General features: G+C 36.9%; 1 protein-coding gene across 1 annotated transcript in view; it reads right to left on the bottom strand.

The window, feature by feature from the left end:
* Positions 1-329: 329 nt before the first annotated feature.
* LRP2 (low density lipoprotein receptor-related protein 2) overlaps positions 330-21,871 on the bottom strand; it is a gene marked incomplete at its 5' end in the record, with an annotated part of 69,012 nt that continues 47,470 nt past the window's right edge. The window contains 18 exons of the mRNA XM_008937386.1: positions 330-380; positions 1,141-1,248; positions 1,347-1,466; positions 3,713-3,842; positions 5,930-6,047; positions 6,206-6,273; positions 6,856-6,946; positions 9,322-9,441; positions 10,183-10,359; positions 10,804-11,024; positions 11,792-11,920; positions 13,954-14,119; positions 14,882-15,025; positions 16,580-16,711; positions 17,692-17,823; positions 18,379-18,507; positions 19,467-19,589; positions 20,571-20,708. Of these exons, the coding sequence (XP_008935634.1) occupies positions 330-380; positions 1,141-1,248; positions 1,347-1,466; positions 3,713-3,842; positions 5,930-6,047; positions 6,206-6,273; positions 6,856-6,946; positions 9,322-9,441; positions 10,183-10,359; positions 10,804-11,024; positions 11,792-11,920; positions 13,954-14,119; positions 14,882-15,025; positions 16,580-16,711; positions 17,692-17,823; positions 18,379-18,507; positions 19,467-19,589; positions 20,571-20,708 (2,297 nt within the window). The remainder of the gene's footprint in view (positions 381-1,140; positions 1,249-1,346; positions 1,467-3,712; positions 3,843-5,929; positions 6,048-6,205; positions 6,274-6,855; positions 6,947-9,321; positions 9,442-10,182; positions 10,360-10,803; positions 11,025-11,791; positions 11,921-13,953; positions 14,120-14,881; positions 15,026-16,579; positions 16,712-17,691; positions 17,824-18,378; positions 18,508-19,466; positions 19,590-20,570; positions 20,709-21,871) is intronic.

The following is a 21,871-nucleotide window of genomic DNA, read 5'->3' as shown; positions in this document are numbered from 1 at the left end:
CTGCTAATGGGCGTTGAATCAGTGCAACATGCAACACTACAAAACAGGGCGGCCATTGACTTCTTGCTGTCGGCTCAAGGCCATAGATGTGAAGATTTTGACGGCACGTGCTGCATGAACTTAAGCAATCATTCGGAGGCTATTCACAAGAGTATTAGTAGTCTTAAGCAGCTCGTTAAGCAGTTACAGCAACACAATGAGTGTGATTGGTAGGGGTGTCTTCATGGCTTGACAACCTTGGTTTTGAGGCATGGTTTAAGCACTTAGCAATGTATGGCATAGTTATCCTTGGTGTGTTCTTAATGATTATGGTATGTATCCCATGTATCTTATCTTGTGTGCGACAACTGATCAACAGAAGCCTTAATGAGATGGTGGCCCTACCAGCACAGACAGTTTTAGCTCTACAACACTTAAAGAAAGGGAAGTGTAGCCGATAGGTACAGCTTTGTAAGGAAAGGCCTGGTAAAATCATGGTTCTGGCCTGTAATTTAGGCTAAGCAGAGAAAGGCTCTGGGAGAGTGACTCAGCTAGAACAGAGGAGGCAAGGCATGCTGGGTGTTTGCACCATAGTGCTTTGTTAAAATGGGTTTGTTGTGCCTAAAAAGTATGTAAACTAATGGTTGACTAAAGGCATAAAAAGGCCGGGTCTTTTGTAAATAAAGTTCCTCCTTTGCACCTGCCTGAGGACTCCATGCTGCTCTGTGTCACCCTTACCAACACAGTCTTCTTTCAATTTTCCATACCAAAACTCCCTAGGTTTTCACTGTTTTAAACCATAATTTTTATCGTGTTTTCTTTTCATATTTTAGGAAACTCTCTGTTCCAATTTACTCACTTAAAAATAACTGGGTTGACCAGGAAGAAGAGGGTATTTAATCCAAATAGAATTTACTGTGTGCCCTAGGCAATACTGTGCTTGAGCTCCTTTTCTCTTACCTTGACAACCTTGTTCTTGACCAGCTCTTGTAAATCTTGTAAATATGGTTCAGGTAGTTGGACTTGATGCAGATTCTATACCAACTCCATGGCTTTATTTTAAGAGAACTGAAACCATACTGCAGCTTCCCTAACAACTAAATTTCCCCAATTTCGAGCACAAAACAAACAAAACAGCCCTAGAGCAGTCCTATGTCCTACCTGAGGTGCATCTGTACTCTGAGGGGGTTCCTTCGAACTAGCAGATGTCACAGAGGCATACACAGGATTTTCAAAATTTTCATTTTCCTCAACACCAGCTTCTGCTACCTGTAGGAGGAGAAGAAGAAAAATCAATGTTCTTCAAAGAAGAAGAGATGGTCATAAAGGCAAATGAAAGGTTAAAGTCAAGCCTAAGTTTCTCTTACGTGTGCTGACCGAACAGCCGTAACTGCACTGGCTGTGCTGGCTCCACCATCTCTGGTTGCATACATTGGATTTTCAAATGTGATTGGCTGTTTCCCTGACTCTACAGCAAAGTTTTCATTCTGTGAAGGGAACAAAAGAAAAACACGAAACAACAACTGCAGTGCAATACACACCTCTATACTCCTAGGAATTAATTTACAGTCCAGTTCTTCACCTCAGGAAACAACACATGTTTACTTTCACATAGGTTTAGACAAACTCTGCCATCTGTTAAAATAATAATATTAGTTTACCATCCATTATTTTAATCCCTGTGATTTATCAGCCTAGACCATTGATTGTTCCAATGTTACCCTACTTCCTAGCTGGAAACCCCACCACCACATTTCAGTAATAGACTCAAAGTATTTTATGATGAGGAAGGATGACTCACAAACCAGACCTTCAAGTGGGAAGAGATATCAAAAGGAAGCATAATCCCCAGATAAACATTTCATTTTACAGCCTTCAAAATGCCATACAAATTAATAAGCAATATCTGGCACACAAAAGAATGGGATTCATTGATTTTATCCCAGCAGGGAGATCACAATATTTTTTGAGACAAAGCAGTAACTGTATCCCCTTAGTTACAACATACCAGCTATACCATAAATAAAATGTTTCACATTTTTTTAGCATATCTTGTATTATAAATCAGTACTTTGCACACACAAGGACCACTCTGCGGATAGCAGCTGCTTCACACCTGTTCTGTCAAACCCTGAGCTTGTAGCTACGGTGCTTGCAGCAGGTGGGCAAAAGTGCCAAGTATTTCTGAAGAAAATATTTAGTGCTAAAAAAGGATAGCCAGCCAGAGGTAACCCAGTAAGTACCAACAGGTAGAAGGTTAATGAAAGCAAAACAGCACCTAGACTCACTTGTCCTGCTCCTTGCCACAGCCCCATCACAGGAACAGTGAGGAATAACACAGGACTAGTACATCAGCTAGTTCTTTAAACCTGACCTGCGTCTCCAAACCCCTGGAATCATAAGGATTCACGCTTTGTGCTGTCAAGAGTATAGCTCTTTGCAACACAGTGAACTCTTGTCCACTCTCTCAAATTAGTCTAGCTTGGCTAAGAACAGCCATGCTGAAAAATACCTAACGTCTATTCATGTGTATATATTGTTAAAATTTTAGGACACGCATCTCATATTTCTTTGCTGCCGTAAACCAAACCCTTTGAATTCTTTCCCAGTGAACTATACACCTCTGTTTATACCCTGAATCCACAGGGAAAATTAATGTCACTTAAGTAAAAGTAGCCTGTATCCAGACCTGTTATTAGCAATGTAAAACCTACATCAGCTAGACCTCAGTATGTCAATATTAGACCAGAAAATGGAAATTATCATAATGTTTTTCATGCATGTAAAAAAATCTGAGGTAATATTCAAACCTTAAGCTATTTTCCCAGTATTTACTGAAATGTTCATATGGTTGTTTCATTACAGAAGGTGCCTAGATTTAACGAAGAGTGTTTCTTCATCTAGAAAAAGGTCATATACATACATTATGATCTTATCTTCACAAACTGTTTAATTTCATATTAATTTACTGTCAGTTAGGTCTTTAATTAATCATTAAATTTAAAAGTTTAAGGAGTTTCCAGCACAGACTTTGCATCAAGTTCTTATTATTCAAGCACCCCTGTGATGTTTCCTGCAAGTAAAAATCTTTTGTACATTGTATTTGTGGTAAACAGGAATATTTTTTCCATTGAAAAACTATAGAGTATAGGCAACACAAGGATGTGCTATTTCTTAGATGAGCATAACAAAACATGAATGAAGTAGAGTTACACTTTATGATGCCCCCAAAACAATTAAACATCATTTAACTTGATAAAATAAGAAAGTGTCTAATTTATAATTTGTTTTGCAAAGTAGTGTATCCTATAGTTAGGTTTAACCTCTGAAGTTTCTAACAGAGTCTACATTTGAAACCCACACATTTTAACCTATTCTAAGGAACACAAAGGCCCCCCAAAAATTCCTTGTTACAATTTTTTCACTTGCCTATTCATTCCCTGTATATGTTATTAATATGCTGAAACAGGAAAGGATGTAATCGACTCCATTTCTACCATATAAATCTTGAGAGAAGTCACATTATTTTGACGAACAGCCTACATTTGTCCTTGCCTTTGATTCATAAAAAACTATTTCTGGAAATTATCAATCGATTTTCAGTTCTTTTTCTAGAACACATTTATCATCTCGCTATCTTTTTTACATAAAAGACTTCCTTCCCTCTATCACCTAAAAATGACATTAAAAGCACACAATTTAAAAAAGAAAAAAATTCAGACTTGAACCTTACCATTTGCATTGCTCTGTCTATAGCAGAGTCTCCTCCAAAGCCAGAAATTCCTATGTCCATACTCACATCTGCTCCAGATCGGAAAGTTACCCCATTGCCATTTTCAGTAGATTTTACAAGACTGCTTAAACTACAAAAATAAACCAAAACATAACAAACTAGAGTACACAGAAAGAGAGCTTGTGATAGAGTTATTTCTACTTTTTCTTCTAAGCATAATTATCGCTGGAATTTTTTGCTGGTTATAAGCAAGCTAGCAAGGGCACCAGATGTAGTATTCCTGCATTAGTTCAAATTTTATTTTTTTTTTTACCTAAGTTAGCCCATTCAGAATGATCTCAACTATCTTTATGTAGACATCAGATGAATTCAGTTAACTACAATTATTTTGACTATTCTTACTTCAGTGTTGGTTTACAGGCAAATGCATGAATCTGCTTAGTTATTAAAATTCATTAAAATTGGTTTTTTAAAAAATTGCAGCTGAAGTGGCATACAGATTCATGCACTTAAGTTTGCAACATTTATACTAAAGATGTTTACGCATGCAAATCATGAGGATATATACAAGCTACTGTTTTCACATCAGCAAACATTCAATCTGCATTCAGATTTACAGTAACCACAAGTGCACACTAGATTTGCATGAAAAATATTGGAAGTGGGCTGAAGAAACACTCTCAGTTTCAAAATAACAGAGGCAGCAAAAGACAGTAGTAAGTAGCCAAATGCAGGACCATCCACACAGAACTCTGAGCATGCAACTCCTCAAAACCATGCAACTACAAATCCACTGCAGAATTAACATTTGAGTTCAGTTTGTCAAATTGAGCTAACTTGAAGGAAGACAAAAGCATGGAAGTAATCGTTCCATTTGTGTGTCCTCACTGGAGGCAGCTTTTGCTAGAATTCTTGCCTATAGCTTGTGCATTGTGCACAACGTTTACCAGTCAGCCCTGTATGCATCAGCTGATTAATTTTTGAAAACATAAATCTTAGCTGTGTTAAGGGCAACAGCTAAGTTATAGCTTGAGTTAACTGTGCAGTGAAGGTGTGAGTTAACAGTTTAAAGAAGGACTGAGCAATGGCAACATTAAGGCATATTCATGGCAGAAATCAAGCCCCACAGATAAAACACTGACATCTCCATTTCACGTGGCCTCATGACTTATATGAGAACTACTCTTGAACAGTAAAGGTCGAGTCAGTACATTACAATTTCCACTTGCTCACTATCTGATGGTGCAGAAAATATCCATTCAAGAACACAAGAAACAAGGAATTTCAGCGAGCATCTTGGAGTGCTCTGATAAACTCTTTGTCTTGCAGGATTGATCTGCACAAAAATTTTGCTCAAATTTAGCTGCATCCAGGCATAAAAAAATTTAATTAGTTCAGTGTAAACCTCCCGTGAGGAAGGAGTTATAGCTACAACTACATTACTGATTACAATGACCTATTTACACTCATTTAATAAATACTGCTGTGAAATTGGTGCAGAGACTATGAATATGCAGCTTTATGCCTTTAAAATCACATAAATTGCCTAAACCTAAAAAAATTTCGAAGCAGCACATTCTGACATTTTTTTTAAAAAAAAAAAAAAAATTTAAAACCATTACAAATGTGTTTTTTCCTTCACCTTCCTTTGATTTAAAACATCAAATATTTTTGAATAATATTTCACAAAGCTCATTTTCACTGGATAGGATGACTGTCAGGAGAGCAAGAACCTACCAAAAGTCCAGACTTCTTAGGCGCTGGAAACAGAAATTTACTGTACATGCTCTATATTATTTTTAAATGGATTTATCCAGTGTTGCATATGAGATCAGTCTTTCAATGTTAAAAAGATCACTTTGCCAGAATCATCTGACAAAGTTTTATTAAAAACTTAAATGTGTGTAACTGTGGTCTTTTATACCTTTTTGAACTGAATATCCAGTTCCAGATTTGGTAAACAGTTTTCAATATTGTTCATTACTGAAAAGTGAATTTAGAATGTAGAAGAGTTTTACAATGGTACTTTATTACAAAATAATGATCAGGTATGGTATTGCTTGGAATCAAATATCCATGGAATTGCTGCAACACTGCACTTTCCAGATTCCAACAGAATAGCTATGTGGCAGACTGACTAGATTTTTCAGAAATATTTAGGAACAAATACACATTTTCAGTGCAAACATTCCAGCTATGAAAGCCCTCAAAACATACCTTGGTAGTTTAGGAAGCGCTGGTAAAAGTGAGCCTGTTCGTCTGTAGTTAAAAAAGCCTCCAACTGCTAACACTCCAATTATTATGATTAGTATGACTGTCAGCAACACTGCTACTGCTGCTATCAAAAACAGGAGAGTAAGCAAACAGTCAAGGAAGTTCAGTGTAAAAAAAAAGCCCTGCAAGGTATAAGCTTGACTCTGAACAGGCATCATAGTGAAGTATTACACATTCTTTAGCTCAAAATACCAAGTATAATATATACTTGAATCTTACTTGTTCCAGGAGGCACGCTCTTTGACAATCCTATTTCACAGTAATTTCCAGTGTAGCCATAAGAACACCTGTAGATGTAACAAGGACAGCTGTCTGAAGGGTTTTTATTAAATCTAAGATCTCAGCTTTATTATTATATTCTGTAATGTTTATCTATATGCCATAAATTTTAACTCCATGCTCAGTTATTATATATTTCAGTGAATGTAAATATAGTACATCTGCTATCTTTATAGAATTAAAAGTGGAAATAAAAAGTGCTGAGTCAGAAAACTAGTCACTTAAGTACAAAGATTTGGTTTCAGCAGAGCATTGGTGGCACCTACTGGTTGCTCCAAGCTACACTGACTGAGCGTTACTTCTCCATTCTCAGTTTTTTGGTATAGCCTTTTACTAGAGTCTTCAGAATTTTGCTTTTCTATTTTTTAATGTGTTGGGTTTTTTTTTTTCTTACAGATACATTTACATTGTTTATCTGCAGATATTTTTATGCATATATGTGTTTTTCTAGGATTATTACAAAGATGCTACTGCAGATGTATGGTGTCTTCTGAAGCATTTTCAACACATTTTTCCAAGAGTTTAATTGTTTTGTGAGACAAAAGCAGCACAATCCGACCCATGAGGACTCTAATAACATACTGACTTACTTGCATTTTGGAAGATGACTTTCATCTATATAGCATGTTCCTCCATACATGCACCTGCATGCTGGTGGCATTGTGGGAGGGGATTCAATAGCTGCAAAATTCAAAAGGCACATATGTGTTATTACCTTCATATACCTTAAACAAAACAAATACTATCATATAGCATTTTATTTATCTCTACAGAACTTCCATATGCAAACTCATGGGCTATTTTTTAGAAGTTTTGCTTTTAATAGTACATGTATTTGTTGCTCTTATATTTTTCTTCCAAATTAGCTTATTTTAATTGAAATAAAACCTGTTCTCAGAAAACAACTATTTCTCAGTAAAAGTAGGCATAGATAACTCAAAAGCCGTATGTCTCATCTCTTACCTTTGCCCGTGCAATGCAGCCTACCACCACATTCCAAACCCCTCCATTCAGAATGCAACAATACTTTATATCTCCTTTGCCCACACTCCTCCACCCAACCAAGCTGGAAGTTCAATAGAGAGGGCCAAACCGTGACGTATATACTTATGAAGAAAAGCAGAGGATGGCAACACACACACAGGAGGGCCCTCTAAACTCATATACCTCCTGACAGTGAGAACAAGAGAAACCCAAAGTCCTCAAAGTTTTCTGTCAGCACTGAGCACAGGCTGACAGCCCGGCATCAGGTAGCACAAAAGCCTGGTCTTCATCATGCCAATGTCTCAGCTGCATGCCAAGGAGCCCTGAGATGCCCAGTGGCAATGCTGCCTGAGCTGATCCAAACACGCAACTATAAAGGTTCTGGTGTTACTCTAAAGTAAAAAAAAAAAAAAGTGGGGAAAAAAACCCACACACACACAAAAAAAACCACCACACACTCAAACAAACAAAAAAAAAACCCACAGTGAAAAGTTGTACTAGCCTTCAGTCAGGTCTCAGGATACACTGTCAGAAAAGTGCAGTTCACATAGGAAAAGCTCTGGATTTTAGACATGATCGCTATAAGCCATAAGTTAAGGACGGACTTTGACAATCCTGTTTTACAGTGATAAGTTAGATTATAATAGTTTTGTCATGAAATTTTTATTGCTACAATGTTCATTACAGATAAAGCTTCAAGTTCATCCCTTCAAGTAAAATGGGATGCAAAAAGGGGAAATGTAGAGGTCTTACAGGTTGTGTTTCTTAGTAGCTGCAAGATGGAGAAAGGTCCAAATAAACCACATATACCAAAGCTATGTTTGGTCAGTTATGGCAGTCACTGTTCACTGGCTAAAAAAAAAAAAAATTTATAAAGTCATGATAAAAAATGAAGTTCAAAAATGGGGACAGTCCTGTAGATCCCATTTACTGTCTCTTCTTTTTCCTCAAAATAAGGTAGATAACAGTTTTCTTAATATCTGAATATTTTATGTAAATCAGTTTCAGCAACAAATAACAAATGTAGTGTCCTCAGACCAATAAACAGCAAATAGCAAATGCAACCAACAGTGTTCTTGATCCCTAATTTAAACAGATATTGCACACTTCTGTTCACTATTACATCATGTTACTAGTGCCTCTTTCTGCAGCTCACACCATATAGCAACAGGAAAGAGCATTAACAATCATTAAGAAAATGTAATTTAGAGGTAACGGTGTAAAAACTTATGTTTTGTCTTTTAATGCAAAAAGAAGAGAATTCAGAGATTAGTCATAGAAAAGATGCCAGACATAATGTTATAAACATCACTTATTAGAGATAAGTTGCAAGGACTAGAACAAAGACTTCTGGCTACCACCCACATCCCTGTAAGTTAAGAATGCAGACTCAGAGCTAGAGAAACAGAAATCCTGCAGTGGTTTGCTCTTTCTTCTCAGGAAAGGCTGAGCAATTGTATTTTATCGGCACTCCTGGAAGCACTATGGGGGCTCTGCTGAAAGGCAACAACCAAGCACTAAATTCTAGTGCTTAAAAGGCCTTCCGGCCCATGATAATTATCTAGAAGTTATGTGTGTTCACGTTGTGAGTTCTGTAAAGCTTTGTTTCCAAGTTTCTATTGTATTCTATTCTATTGATCATACAATACCTTGTACAGACTTGAAAACATAATCGTAAATCATAATTTGTCAAAAATTCTCTAGTTCTAAAATCAATGCTTTTTAAAAAAAAAACAAAACAAACCAAAAAAAAAAAAAAAAAAACAAAGCAAAGAATATTGGAATTTCAAAACAGAAATTATAAACTATGACCAGTTTTGGAGCTGGGCCTGGAATGGTTGGAGGGATATCTCTATACCCACTTTATAAATGACTTGCAAGAGATTAAATGAAATGCACAAGGTGAACACACATCAGTGATGGCTGAGAATAAAAGCCAGATGTCCTCCTGACTTACCAAGATCTATTATATCAGTTAGCTCATCCCTCCATGTTTCTAATTCAGTAATGCATTTTCATTCCTAAAGAAAAGCTTCCTTTGCTTGCATTTCCAGGTTAACCAATTATTATACCTGCATCACAGTCTGTGCTGCTGCCTTCTATGAATCGAGTGCCTTGAGGACAAGTGCAGGTGTACCCTCCTGGCCTCAGCAAGCAGAGGTGGCTGCAGACATCTTTACAAGGATTAGGCACTGAAAAGAAAGTGATAAAGGCAGATGAAGAAGCAATGACGTAGATTCCTGAGGAACGGCAAGGTAATTCCATAGTCAGTGGTGCATCTCATCAATACCACACACTGAAAATCTCAACAAGTCTAGATCCATTTTTTAAAACAATGTGCAGATATCACACTTATATCAGAACCTCTTCTTATGCCTTTTCTCTGCTTTTTCTTACGTTCTTAAGGGAAAAATCACAACTGTTGGAAGCCAGTGTAGCAGCAAGAAGAAAATTAACATATCCAAGCAACATGGAGCTTTCTGACTCTGAAAGCTAAAACACCTTTAAAGAGGAATATGCTGGATGTTCCTCCAGACATCTTTCCCCGTGATTACTGTGGACATGTCATAGCTGAAATATCCACCTTGGAGGCAGCACTAAATGACCAGCACTTTGTATATTACCAGGATAAATTCGTATTGTGACTGCCACCTCTGTAACAACTCCATGACTCATGGGAAGAAGAGAAAAGACAGGGTTGTAACTTAGAAGTAAGAGACTCTGAAGAGCAATGTGTGGTATTCCACTGTTGATTTCACTTTAGGTGTGCAGAAAGTACTTGCCAGCCTCTATTCCATTTTTAGTTTTTCAGAAATTAATATTATCATTTACCAATAGATATCTTATCAGAAAATTACTAAGGTCTTTGAAGACATGTGTACCAACTACAATATCATAGCAAAGAATGGCTCATCAGGATGCTAATTACCTACCTGACTGATTGTATCTGTGTTGGTGATAAATGCGCACTTGAGTCAGCCATGGATTTACAGTCAGCACTTTCACTTTTTCTCCACTTCCAAATTTATCTGTCTTCCAGACTTCTCCTCGTTCTTTAGTTATCCAATATAAATGGCCTTCAAAGACATCAAGGCTGTACGGACTGCCTACTTCTCAAAGGAACCAAATAATAGAATGTCAGCAAGCAAATCCCTATCAGCAGCAATAAAACTGCTGTTTTTCTTCAGCTTAAATATATCATATAATCCTTTCACTTTAAGACATCTGCAACCATACACATACACCCTCATGTGCCTGAACACTTCATGTCACTATACTTGCAGATTACTTAATAATATACATAAAAAAGCAAGGATCTATTTTTCCTTGTTGTTCCCTATGTGGATCATGTAAACTACTACTCAGGGAATCTAGCTGCCAGGTGTCATGAGCTCTAAACCTGGTGTGCCATTTATCCCTGTATAAAGGAGGAGAAAACACTACCAAGACTTACTCTTTGAAAAGCTCCCCAATCTAGCCCCACCCAGGAAGCCCAAGTGCTTGTTAGCATACGTCTTGGTGGCTATTATAGTAATTTCCTAGTAAGTTCTTACCTCCATGTAATACTATGTTTCTGTCTGTCCCATCAGGTCTCATGGATTCAATAATATTTTCTTTAGAATCACTCCAATAGATCCTATCATTGTTCAAATAATCAATAGAAAGACCTGTTGGCCAGCCAAGGTCTTCAGAGACCAAAGTTTGTCTTTGTTGTCCATCCATCCAGGCACATTCAATCTTTGGCTGCCTTCCCCAGTCAGTCCAATACATGAGCCTGAAACGACAGAACTAGAATTTAATATGGTTCAGAATTGGGTCACCATGATTACTTTTTGGAGTTTCAGGGAAAAGCTCAGTTACGGAACATAAAGCTGTGTTGCAGATGTGATAGGGAGAGTCACAGAGAATTCACTGAACAAGATCGTTTCAAATACAGAAGATAAATACCAAAAGAACAATGTTTGCATCTTGTGTCCTGATTTGGAGAGACAGCAGTTTTAATGACAATTTCTCATTCTCAGTGGAAGAAAAATGACTGTGAACACTGAACATTCATCATCATAACACAGCTGCAGAGCCCAGGTGATTTCAGGGAGTCCTGCTGCTTGACTCCAGCTGATCATACTGCACACATCTGGTGATCCATCATACAATACAAGACGCAGCAAGCACAGCTGTTGAATGTACCAATGCATTTGCACTGCTTTCCACTGTGAAGGAAGCTTGAATTCTATTGCTTGAAGCTGGTAAAAGGACATTCCCATCCATTTTCCTATTTCGGCAGTAACAGAGAAATTTTGCAGGCTCACAATACTGTAGAAAGGAGAATTTTATTTGACCTACCTGGTGTTGTCACCAACACAAGTACCCATTTGAAATCTAATCCTAAAAATACTTTCCCCTGTACACAAATTTCCTAACGTTAGTAAAGGGAAATTCCAGAAAGCATTCCCTTAGTCTTTCCTGTAAAGTTTACCATTGCGTGTTTTTTTGGTATTGAATAGCACTGAAAATAGTTCTAGAAAGTCCTGTAGTACTTACCCACGTTTTGGATTAACAACAATAGCTGCTGGTTGATCCAGTAGTGAGAAGATAAGCCATTTTCTGTACCGTCCATCTAATTTTGCCACCTCTATGCGATTAGTCCCCGAATCAGTCCAGTAAAGATGTCTGAATTACATAAGACACAAAACATTCCAAAAATAAATATTTGATACTTGGGAGAGGAATAAAGAGTTTAAAAAGCTCGATCAAACCCACATGAAATTAATATAATGAACATGTATTGATTACATCTGAACTTTTTCAGTCTGGAAAATACTAAGCCTAAATATAGGTGAATTTGGCAGATGTGATTATCAGCTCACTAGCTTTCTCCTCTGACAAAATTTATGCAAGTGCCTCTCTTTCCTGTCAAATAATAAAGGGCTAATGAGAATGCTCATTATTACTTTTAAGCATCAGAGGTGGCTAATAAGATTCAGTTTTCCAGGAGACGAGGTTCATTACAAATAAAAATTTCTTTACCATGTAATTTATATGGTAACTCTGAAGGTATCCAGCTTAGTGGTCCACAGCTCCTCTCTAGACTTTTGTCTTCTGACGGAGATGTTAATGAATAAATTGTTACCCCATCAGATGCAAATGCTTTTAGTCTTTACAAACAGAGCACTAGGTCTACTTTTCCTTGAATTTTCCTTATCTTTAGCATGGCTTTATTATTTTTTTGACCTTAGATAGTGAACACACTCATTTTTATGCACTTATTAATCACACAATGCTTTCTGATGGAATAAATTTGTTCCTAAGTGGCTTGGAAATGTGACAAAAATACTGTAATTTCTATTTTGCAGACAGGCAGAAGAACTGTCTCAAACTCTGTATATCAGTTTTTATATAATGTGCAGACACTTAAATTTATATTTTTTTGAAACATATTTCAACATGGCTCTGGAATCATTGTAACACTATGTTTGAAGTGCTGAAGGTGCTAGCCTCACCAGGATGCTGGTGATATATATCCTTTATCCTTGCTCACATGACTATATAGACTTGTGAACAGAAATTCTGACGCTCCCTTCTGCCCTCAGAGACATTCAGTTTGCCGGGTGGCCTGCATGTCACAAAGTAAACAGCAAAATAACCTGAAGGCTAGCCCAGACCTTAATATATCTATCTCATATTTAAAAACTGCTGGAAGATACAATTTTCCATTTCTTTTTTTCCACCATGACTGGCACAATTTTTTCAGGCTAGTGAATCATTTCAGCCAGACAGACCAGCTTTATCCTGCTCTAAAAATCAGGGCTACATACTGCATGAGCAGCAACATGACTAGTTCATTTTTAGGACACAACATGTAACATGTAACTGCATACATCACCTAACACAAAGAATCTAGACAATGAAAGCCAAATACTAGGCCCCAGAGGGGGTTAGGTCTTTTCCCAGTCTTTGCTTGTTGAGTGATTAGGGTGGAAAAAAAAAAAAATCCCTGTTGCCACAAACACAACTCAGAGTTAAGTGCTACCTAGCTGTCATCCAGATCTTAAGCACCTTTCAACCATATTTTGATAGAGGACATGGTATGTAAAGTAACCATGTGACAGAGGAGAAGTAGATAGCTAAGTTTCTTCTTTTATTTTTCAGCTTTCCAGAAACATGCTATGATCTTAATGTCCATCTTTTTCACCCTATTGACTGCATTACTAGGAACACCCAAAACTTGTCAACGGCATTCAAAAGATTGACTCATCTCTGTCCATTCAGCTTCAAAATGAATCCTGACTGCATTTCATTTTGTCTATCTACAAACATCAGGATCCTTTCAAAATGATACCAAATGAACTACAGCTATGCCTGTCCATCACGTCCTTTAACAGTGACAGTGAAGAAGAATCCATCTGACATGAAGGTCAGTGTATTGTCACTTTACTGATGCACAACTGATCTGACAGTTGTGGAATACTGCAATTTTCCTCAGAGAATACATGATGCAGTCAGCAACAGGCATTTGACCTATTGGTCTATTGTCAGACCTGCTGTCTGGACAAACAGAGCTTACTATGTTCTTCTGAACTACCCTGAGATGAGGCATCTTCAGAGACAGCTCGTAAGGAAGACAAAAGTGAATTCTGCACTGCTTGATTAGACCCTTGTCACATTCATTGCATAGCATTTTTCTAGCTTCTCAGTGCACTTACCTTCCAACCCAGTCAACAGCTAACCCATCAGGATTAACTATGTATTTGAGATTCAAGTCAACTTCCTTTGAAGGATTGTTCCTACTGCTGTCAAATGTGGGCAGATAAGCACGTTTGATGGCTCCAAACTCAGAACCTTGTCCTAGAATGCTGAAGTACACAATACCTTCAAAAAAGATGACAAAGATAATTTTTAAGGCCTAGTTATTCCATATTTTTGAAAAATTCTAATCTTTCTGAGGCTCCTATATGAAGATACGAGACCCACTTATTTATGAATAACACAGAGTTGTCTGATCAATTAAATTACATTGTGTTAGTGTGTAAATTTATCCAATTCATCGCAGGTAAGACAAACATCTAAAATTATCTTATTCAAGATTATTAAAAAATATGTATCACATTATTTGCACATAATTTTGAAAATAATTTAGACTTTGGTGACCCCAAGGAGCAGGTATGGCCCAGTACAGTGGCCCTGCAAAAAAGGCAAAAACAGGGGAGCTGATAAAAAGGCAAAGATAGACGCTAATATAAGTATCTACTGGCTATTTGTGCTTAGTGTAAGGATTAGTTCTTTTAAGACTTGAGCCAGATTTAGGGACTGATAGAGGCAGGAGAAAAAGAAGAGGTTCCTTTACAGTAACCCTTTACTACAGTATAATCCTAAAGAGCCACAATTCCACTGCTGAACTCACACTGAAACAAAAGGAAAACCAGAACAAAAGCTAGCTAAACTAAATTAAAGCATTAAAAGGAACCACACTGTTGCTGAAGAAGAATAGAGGGGAAGGATACATTCAGCCAAGATCTGACCAGTTAATCTAATTTGATTCTGATTTCCAGCATAAATTAATATTAACCTATGCTGCAGAAATGAATCTTCTTCTAAATCCACCATTGGTATTAATATTCTACACATACTCACTCAGGCCTACCCCTTCAGGGTCCCAATCATAATCCAGAGCTTGGATGCGCTCCTGGTTATCAATATAGTCAGAATACTGTTCTGATGAGATATTGTATCTTCGAATCCGCACATTATCTGGCAGCAGTAACAACGGAGGATTACCTGGGAAATGATCATGAATTTTACTTTCATGTATTTCCCATTTTAGAAGACAGTCACTTCCAGCCAAAAACTAAATGGGTTTTCACAAGTTCTGTCTGCATAAGAATCAGAAGGAACACAAGACCACTTCTAAAGCTTCAGAGCTATTCAAACTTCTTGAGTTTGCAAAATTCATTAAAACCTCTGGAAATGCTTAGCCCTGAGGAGAGTATTATCCTTTCACTATATATTTTATGCAGTAGTAATCATTAAGGAATAATACCTTAAAAATTCTTAAACATTACAGTTTTGCCGTATCACCACCTCACATCTCAAAAGTAGAATGCCACTATGCAGCTCAGCTACCCCAGTCAAAGTACAGAAAACAATTTTGACAGTGCAAATAAATTGCCAGTACCTTGAGCTATGACCTGAGTTCTTTGACCTGAAATTCTTTAAATTCTAATGTCTCCATATTCAGATGAATGTTTTACCCACAGCTTAATTTGGGGTTAGCCTCAATACTCTAATAAATTGACTAGAGAGAGTATCATTCCCACCCACCTGATTTTGCTGGTGAGAAAAATTAATTGTTCAGACTTCTGCTAAGAACAAAGTCTAATTAGGAGTCATGAACTTAAATCCTAGGCCTTCTTCCAGATAAGAAGTTCTCCTACATTAATCACATCTTCCCAGAAATAAGAAATTGGGTGTAAACACTCTTTTGTATTTCCAGTCTCATGCCAAACAGTAACTATTTACTGAACTAGGCCCCTGGAGACCTCATGTTCTTTTATCATTTCTCATATTACAAATAATTTTTAGATTTCAAAGCCTCCAGCAGTATGCAGTTTTGGTCACAGATGTTCTGTTCTGAAGATTTGTGACTAGACAACATATTTCTAACATGTATCTCTTAAAGCTATTAAAGTTTAAGTACTTTTCTAAACACAATATCGTTAATGCTTCTGCACTGTCACTTTTTTTCTATTTTCTTCAGCTCTTTATTTTTACTATTCTATTACAATTATTATTTGAATCAACTCCCTACCTGTTTCAATAAATGGCACACACTGTAGTTACTGCACTACAGTATGATTAAGAACTAATGACTGATGTTAAACGTTGGCCAAAGTTCTTCTATTTGTGTGCATTGGTCCATGAACAATGAATGGCAATCTGTCATCTAACTGCCTTTGATTTGTACCAGCTTAACACAACTTTCTTCTGTTGCATTATTTTCTTGAGAAAAAGCTAAACTTCAGGAGTACCCAACATTAATTTCTGTCTGATGACAACCACAGGATAAGCAGGTTTTTGTTCGCAGAAAATTTCAGAAGAAAGGCAGGCACCCAAATCAAGCTAATATTTTGCATGTTTACAACTGGAAGCAGAGATGAGCCCTTATACTGCTGATTATGGAATGAGAGGAATACACAGGTAATATTATGTTACAAAATAAAGCTTGGTTTCCGGTATCCTCTTCCTAACAAAAGAGAGGATCATTTTCATTAAGTTGCTATACTCCACTTGCTCTTTACAGGTAACAATTCATCTTACTATCAGTTAACATACCATTAGCTGCACACTGTTTCCCTTGTTGATCACCCACAGACCTGAAGCCATCTGCACAAAAACATTCATAGCTTCCTTTGGAATTCTTGCAGTCCTGGGTGCATGTTCCAAAGACCTCACACTCGTTGACATCTAGATGTAAGTAGAGAAAAGATTCCTAGAGTTTAATCTCTTTCTTCCACATGCTGGTTACCTTAACTTCACAAAGCAGTAGGTTTGTCCCTTCCCCACAAAAAAAAAAAAAAAATCAGGCACTTAATAAGTATTCTTTAATATTAGCATCTAACAGAACTCTTCATCATTCATCTACTGTTGAACATATCTTAACCACAGATTGCCAATAACTGCATTGCTGTTGCTTATCAGATTGCTTTTCAGAGAAACATTTTTGATCGTGTATTTTTGTGTTAAATCACCAAGGAAAGACAAAAGATGTGGCATAAGCACAATGAGATGCAAGAACAAAGCCTTCTTGAAACGCTGGAGCAAAAGACACCTAGTCCTCAGAAGCAATACCATCAGGACAGAAAAGGAGGGGTGGCCTTAGATCACACAGAACTCCACAGGTTGTCCACAAGAGCTGGGATCAACAAACAGAAGCATTCTTATCAAAGCATACTGGAATGGGAACTCTGAAAGAACCCTATTGCATGACAACAAACAATGGCCTCTGGGTAGACTCCTCACCATTTTTTATCTGCATATACCCATGGCAAAAATATGGCACAATAGACCTTGATTGTAGGTCTGATCTAGACCAGAACAGGAGAGTATAACCTACAGTAAATTTTATTTCAGTAAGAGGGACAAAAATCAAACCATTACATTTCTGTTCCTCACATTTCAAAGAGATGACAAAACTTGCATACGCAAAGCAAAACCATAGACCTACAGCCATCAAAAGCTTAAAAGAAGTCTGGGCTGCAGAGCCAGCTCTTTGTTGAATGAGGCCTGCACGTTAGAAAGCATGATTCAGCAGCAAAACTTTTTCAGAAGCCACTGCTAAATATATAAAAATCCTGTTAGAATGCAAAAATGTAGTCACGTTAGAATGACAAAAATGACAGGTCACTGAACACTTAACAGTGAGACACTGAGAAGACTGAAAATACCATCACAGGAGTTTCGGTTCATTTCACTGGCCTTGTACCCTGGCCTACAGGAACAAATAAAGCCTCCTTCATTCAGGTTAGTACAGTTATGTTCACAGATATTTTCTGCACAAGTTCGCTCTGTTCCAGGATCTGAAAAAAAAAAGGGAATTAAACAATTATGACTAAAAAATACAGTTATAAGGGGGAAGGGAATTTCATAATTTCAGTCATTATTATACTTGAAAATTATTTTCAAATAAACAATGTTATTTTTCTTTCCTTTTTTCCCTAACTGAAACTCAATCAATGTTAACATCTATTCTCTAAGGCATAACTAGAAGAGAGTGGTAAGCGCTAGTCAAGACAGCTGTCAGCTAAGAAGTTTAATCTCTATAAGTAAGTGAACAGGGTCAGGACAATAGCCATAACCATCAAAGCCCACCTTCCCTAAGAGAAATAGCATTCTGTGTCACCACCAACACAGGTATTTGATATTGGGAGGGCTACACATGTTACCATCTGATATGCATTCACATCTAACCCTGAACAATAGAACACTGACTGCCAGCACTTTCTATTTTCAGTGAGTTAAATATTAAAAATCAGTACTGCATAGTATGTTATTCAAGAAGAAACATTATTTGTTTCAGAAATTTTTATTTCAATAGCACTGTAAGTATGTATTCTCTTGATGTTATTACTTACTGCAGCCCATTTCATCAAAACGGTCTCCACAGTCGTCATAATTGTCACAGACATAACGTAGAGGAATGCAATTTCCATTACTGCACTTGAATTCTTCAGTTGTACAAGGTCTTGGGGTTGGTTCTCTACCTACAGTCACGAAGAGAAACACACCTCTGTCACAGTTCCAGCTACACAATACCAACAGACAGTGCTATTCCATCTTGCTAGTGAGCAAGAATCTGGTAAAACAATTACTAGAGTGATTCTGGAAGTCTGTTGTAAAGACAAAACTATAACCAGGGCCTCCTGACTTCTAGTTACATCCCCAGGAGCTGAAAGAGGCCCATCCATTTTATAAAGATAGAAAGTAGTTAATTGTTAATAGTTGGTGGAACTTTCTTTTTTAATAGTACGTATCTGTTGATATCCTTTAGCTATATACTTCACACATTTACTACAGGTTCCACAAGACTATCAAGATATTAGTAAACTACTAACTTTAAGAATATTTTACAATAAAGCCAGAAAATAATATCATTAAGCAACCAAAAATTCATTAAACTTGATAATATAAAAGTGAACATAGTCAATGAGAACTACATAAGACATCTGAGCGCAAAAACCTATTCAATATTAAGAGAGCTTCTGCAGGCTTTGTGCCTAAATCTATTACTATGGGCATAACAGTACCACTGAGAAGCAACAGTTTCTCTAATTTTAGAAGTCCCAGCTGTCCATCCCATCCTTATTTTATGAGAAAACTCTTTCTTCTTCCTTAAGTGGAGTTGATATAATAAAAACTCTTTCTTCTTAAGTGGAGTCAACATAATAAGTTGATACAGTTTAGCTCCTGCCTATAACAAAATACAATACAATTTTGAAAAAATCATGCTCTATACTTTCCTGAGAAATGTTTTCTAAGTTTTGCTACTTGTATAGAGAGCTGTGAATACATGTACCAATAATCATAGTTCAGTTTGCTTCATAGTAATATCTAGTTTTCATAATTCATGTTTAATTTTGACATTTCCATAGTCCTTTGGTATTATTAAACATTAAGCACATCACAATTACTGAATTTTCTGCTCAATTTTGTGTAAACCTACAGTGTTCCTCCTTCTCATCACTTCCATCTCCACAGTCGTCCTCCTGGTTGCACAGCTCATGACTGTATATACAGCGATTGTTTTCACATCGGAAACGGAATGGAGAGTCACAAGCAATATCCACTGAAACCACAGAGAACAAGTCAGTCACACTTTGATACTTCATGCCTTTGAGTCAAAAATTATCCCAATCACTTTTATCTGTATTGTTTCCTGTATTTTAAAAGGTGTGGAGGCATTCAGACCCAAAATAATATTTTCTCCACAACATGGTGATTGTATGTTAGGATGCTACACATTTTTTGTCAGAAGAGAGTACATCATAGGATCACCATGGTTGGGAGAGACCTCCAGGATCATCAAGTCCAACCTTCCTCCCAACATTTCCCTGACCTCTAGACTATAGCCTCAAGTGTCATATCCACTTGTTTTTTGAACACCTCCAGGGACAATGACTCCACCACCTCCCTGGGCAGCCCATTCCAGTGTCTAAACACTCTCTCAGTGAAGAAATTCTTCCTAATATCTAATCAAAATCTTCCCTGGCGCATCATCTTTGGCCAAAGGCATATAACATACAACACAGAGGCTTCTAGATTTGTTTATGAAGTAAACCGACTGAAAATCCAACCTGCTAATTAAGTGGCTATACAGTGCATAACTGACAAAGATTGTTTAAGTGTCATTGCCTCATTTTAGAGCTAAAGTCAGGATGACTCAACGATATTTACAAAGATGTCCTGACTGTACTGATGGTTTTAAAAGCTCAGTACCTTTGAGAATATAGATTATCAGAATTAATCTTTAATGGCAAACTGATGCTCTTATTTTAGATAACCAACTTGAAAATGTGAAATAGTGTCCTCTTTGACATGTTTCTCACTACTTTTATAGCCACGTATGTAAACATCTGCAAAGGAGTGAGAAACATACTGTAGGAGGTTGAAGTGAACTTGCATATGAAGTAAAATTCTCAGCACTCACCCTGAATTAAGTCAATAAGAATCTCTGTTGAAAATATTTAACATTTATTTTATTTGTTCTTTGTATTGTAATTAGATATTTTATTATGCATATTATTTTAATATAATTTTTCTCTCTTACAACAAAGGTGAAGTTCTTCATCAGAGCCATCTCCACAGTCATCATCACCGTCACATTTCCAGTATGGCTGGATACAGACATGGTTTTTACATTCAAACAGCATGGGCGGACAGTATGTACCATTAGGATACCGTGTTGCTGAAGAAAAGATAATTATTATGACATTTTCACTTACAAAGAAAATTTTAGGTTTTCCTGCAAAATATAACCCAAACCTATATCATTTTTTTCAAGACACTCCTCTCTACAGTAGGACACACTTCAAGGATCTACAGCAACAATAGACTGCGAGGGTTGAAGACTTCTTGGTAGCTATAATTCATGTTTGAATGAAATAGTGAAACAGAGTAACTCCCAGAAGTTTTTGAAAATGAACTGTCATTAATGTAACAAATACTACTTGAAATTGTTGGTGACAAATGTAGTTTGGTAATAAGGATAAATAACATCACTGGCATCAAACGTAAATGACTGAAGAAGTATGTAAGATATCCAATTCCAAAATTACTCCTATTGGTATAGTAAAAAAAACCTAACCAACCAAACAAACAAACAAAAAAAAAAAAAACCACAACAACCAGCCTAGATTGCATAAAAGAAACTGAGCTAGAGCAGAGAAACTAAAATTATTGCTCTTCCAACAAACATAAAACACACCTTGCCCTTTCAATGGTTTCTCAATCACTTTTTCCCCCCTTTAAGAACAGCCAAATGTGTAACTCAGGTTTTGAAAGATTAACTGTTGCAGTGTACATTCCAGGATGTGGTTACCATCAGAAAAATAAAGGTCCTACTGTACAGCTGGCTCATCTTTGATGTCTCAAAGCACAGGTGTTAAAATTAAGTACATGGGAAGATGTACAGAACTACCTTGATAACAACATCAAGGGAAAGAAATTCTCCCAAGTACTAAAGCCTAAACCATTTGAACATGTAAGTCAGAACCAATACTTCACTATCACCTAAAAAGCCAACATCAGTCAGCACAGGCAGAGGACGGAGGTGGCATTTTCATTCCAACTGAGAACAATACTTTCTGGGTAACCAGCTGCAGCTGTAGCTCCATACAAGATACAGTGTACAGATATTTTTTCACAGTATATCAATACACAGAAAGAAGACAGAAACAGAAAAGTATTTTACGTCCTTGGCTTCACTGATACTTTAGGAAACTGTGCACAGCTTTGAGCATAATAGGAAACAACACCATCAGAGAACCTTGTTAGAATATGGTAAAACTGAAACAGTGGAACTTGCAGTGTCTGTGGGATAGTAAGAAATTTTAATTTGATCACATCTTT

This window comes from Merops nubicus, unplaced genomic scaffold, assembly GCF_000691845.1.
Source record: "Merops nubicus isolate BGI_N331 unplaced genomic scaffold, ASM69184v1 scaffold6823, whole genome shotgun sequence".
Taxonomy (NCBI): Eukaryota; Metazoa; Chordata; class Aves; order Coraciiformes; family Meropidae; genus Merops; species Merops nubicus.
This window is presented reverse-complemented; position numbering and strand designations above follow the sequence as displayed.